We start from the raw sequence: 2,362 nt of genomic DNA, 5'->3' as shown, positions 1-2,362 counted from the left end.
TCCCTCCTCTGTCTTCTCTTTTGGCCTTTGAACCAACCTTGTCTAGGGCCAACTCTCAACAAGACCTGTAGTGTCCTGTCACCATTGTGGACACTGGTAAGTTCTGCTGCTTCCTATTCCCTTGAGAACCACATGTGCAGAGGCTGGTCAAAAGGTGTGTCCCCCAGCTCTGCAGCCTACTAATACCAGCAGCAGTGACTGGCTTGTCCTTCAGACCCTTCACTTAGTCTCTGATTTGATCTTTTCAGACTCCTACTGCTCCATCTGCAGCCCTTGCCATCCAAACATGTCCCTTCCCCACTCTCTGCCCTAACCACAGTAGCTACCTCCAGCCTGGGCCTCTCAAGCATCCTTCTGCCTGGATACTGCCCTTGTGACCCTTCCTCCTTTCTTTAGACCTCTCTAGGATTGGTGCTACTTCTGCGGGGGCCTTGGGCCTTCCTAAGCCACTTGCCCCTTACAGCCTTTGTCTAACCAAGACTCATATGTGTCCAGGGTAAGGGGATGGTTGGTGCTGTGCTTGCTCCCTCAGCAGGGCTGGGTTCAGCCCTGAATGGTGGGGACAGCCATGAGCTCAACCCATTTCCTCTCACAGGGCTGGGAGGTGCAGCTCAAGAGCAGCAGGGAGAGGGGGCCCTGTTAAAGAGATGATGAGGATGCTGCGTAAGGCCCATGTTCCTGCCCTGCCCAGGGGCCTGGAGCCTGGGCCAGGTGGGGTGGATAGGGAATCTCTCTTAATCTGAGGGGCTTGAGGGCTGCTGCCTTTATGTAGGCTGGTTTCAGCCCTCTCTGACTATTTGGGGTTGCTGCACTTAGAGCATGGGTCTTGGGCAGTGCCTTGTAGCCTGATGGCTGCTCCAGTCTGGCTCAGGTGACCTAAACAGTGTCCTAGGGCAGTGTGAGCCCTCCTGCCCTAGAGATGACGTGTATTTTGCCTTCCACATGTGCCTGTGATGCTGCCAGGTCCCGGACAACCCTCCTGACTACCAGAAGTACTACCGCCAGATGAGCAAGGTACCATGAGCTGCCTCCCAAGTCTTAGGCCTGGCTAGTCCTGTCCTTGCCTCTGATGAGGGCTCTTCCCTTGGTGTTCTGGGGCTTCCTGCTCCAGTGACAACTGATGTGGAACAATGCTGATTGTCTCTGGGACTGCTTGGTGTGTGGGGCTTCCTTTTGCCACCGTGGCACAGTCTGCACACACAGGTGGGCATGCATGAGGGTTGTATAGGTGGTCATGGCACACATAGATATCAAATGAAGGGCTGAGACATGAACTGGGCCATAGGACGAGGCCTGGGAGGGCGCCTGTGCCCCACCCTAGGCTGTCCATGGTCAGATCTGAGGGCATGGGGGCTGTAGCCCAGGGGCTATGAGGGAAACTGGGAAGGTCTGTCCAGGTGTGCCCAGCAGGGCCATTCTGCACTTAAACCATGTAGTAGACAGGTTGCTGCCCTGACCAGGGTTCTCTGGGGAGGGAGAGGCTCTGTGGCTGGGGTGGCCTTGCAGACTGTGGTGTAGACATCACCTGCCCTTGGTCACAGCTTGTGTTCTGCAGGGTGGCTTCAGCTTTAGCACACTGGATTGTGGCTGGATCGTCGCCGACTGTACAGCTGAGGCCTTGAAGTCTGTGCTGCTGCTGCAGGAGAGGTGTCCCTTTGTCACTGAGCACATCCCCCGTGAGCAGCTCTGCAATGCTGTGGCTGTGGTGAGGCTGTGGTCCCCCCCACCTCACATCTGCTTCCCAGGGACAGGGCTGTAGGGTCCTCCTCAGATGGCATTTTTGTATGGAGATCTATGGCCTTGGCCTGTGTACACAGGGCCTTGTGCTGCAGGAGGCCAGGGGTCAGTGTGGCTCCTGAGTTTTCTCTGGTTCTGGAGGCTCAGGCCCTGGCCATGTTGTGCTGAGGCCTTTTTCGTGAGAGCTGGTGTACTCTGCTGGGTATTCAAGGAAAACATCCGAACGTCTGTTTTTGTGTAAAACCCTTTCTTACGTCTGGTTTTTATGAGCATTTTACAATGGAGATCCTACATTATTTGGCAGTGCACATGTGACTTAGTAAACAGATATACCTTGGGCAGTTCTCAGGGGGCTGCTCATGAATGATCAAGCTGCAGCTGTTGCTTGAGGCACCCAAGTCTTGCTTATCATGTAAACTGTGGTTCCTATTTCTGCCCCATCACCTGTCGGCCCAGAGGTATTTCTAGAAAGCTCTGCTATGACTTGTGGGATTAAGTGTGTGTTTAAGGTATGGGTAAGTTCTCAGGATGTTCTCTCTCTGGTTTAGCTGCTGAACATGAGGAATCCTGATGGGGGGTTTGCCACCTATGAGAACAAGCGTGGAGGGCTCCTGCTGGAGCTGCT

General features: G+C 54.5%; 1 protein-coding gene across 1 annotated transcript in view; it reads left to right on the top strand.

Moving 5' to 3' along the window:
* The window catches only part of LSS (lanosterol synthase), a 33,915-nt gene that overhangs the window by 19,985 nt on the left and 11,568 nt on the right, over window positions 1-2,362 (top strand). The window contains exons 14-16 of the mRNA XM_006163132.3: window positions 964-1,014; window positions 1,556-1,705; window positions 2,286-2,362. Coding sequence (XP_006163194.1) covers window positions 964-1,014; window positions 1,556-1,705; window positions 2,286-2,362 — 278 coding nt within the window. The remainder of the gene's footprint in view (window positions 1-963; window positions 1,015-1,555; window positions 1,706-2,285) is intronic.

Source organism: Tupaia chinensis, unplaced genomic scaffold (assembly GCF_000334495.1).
Source record: "Tupaia chinensis unplaced genomic scaffold, TupChi_1.0 Scaffold141399_1, whole genome shotgun sequence".
Lineage (NCBI taxonomy): Eukaryota > Metazoa > Chordata > Mammalia > Scandentia > Tupaiidae > Tupaia > Tupaia belangeri.
The sequence above is the reverse complement of the archived record's forward strand: the minus strand, read 5'-3'. Positions and strand labels throughout refer to the sequence as shown.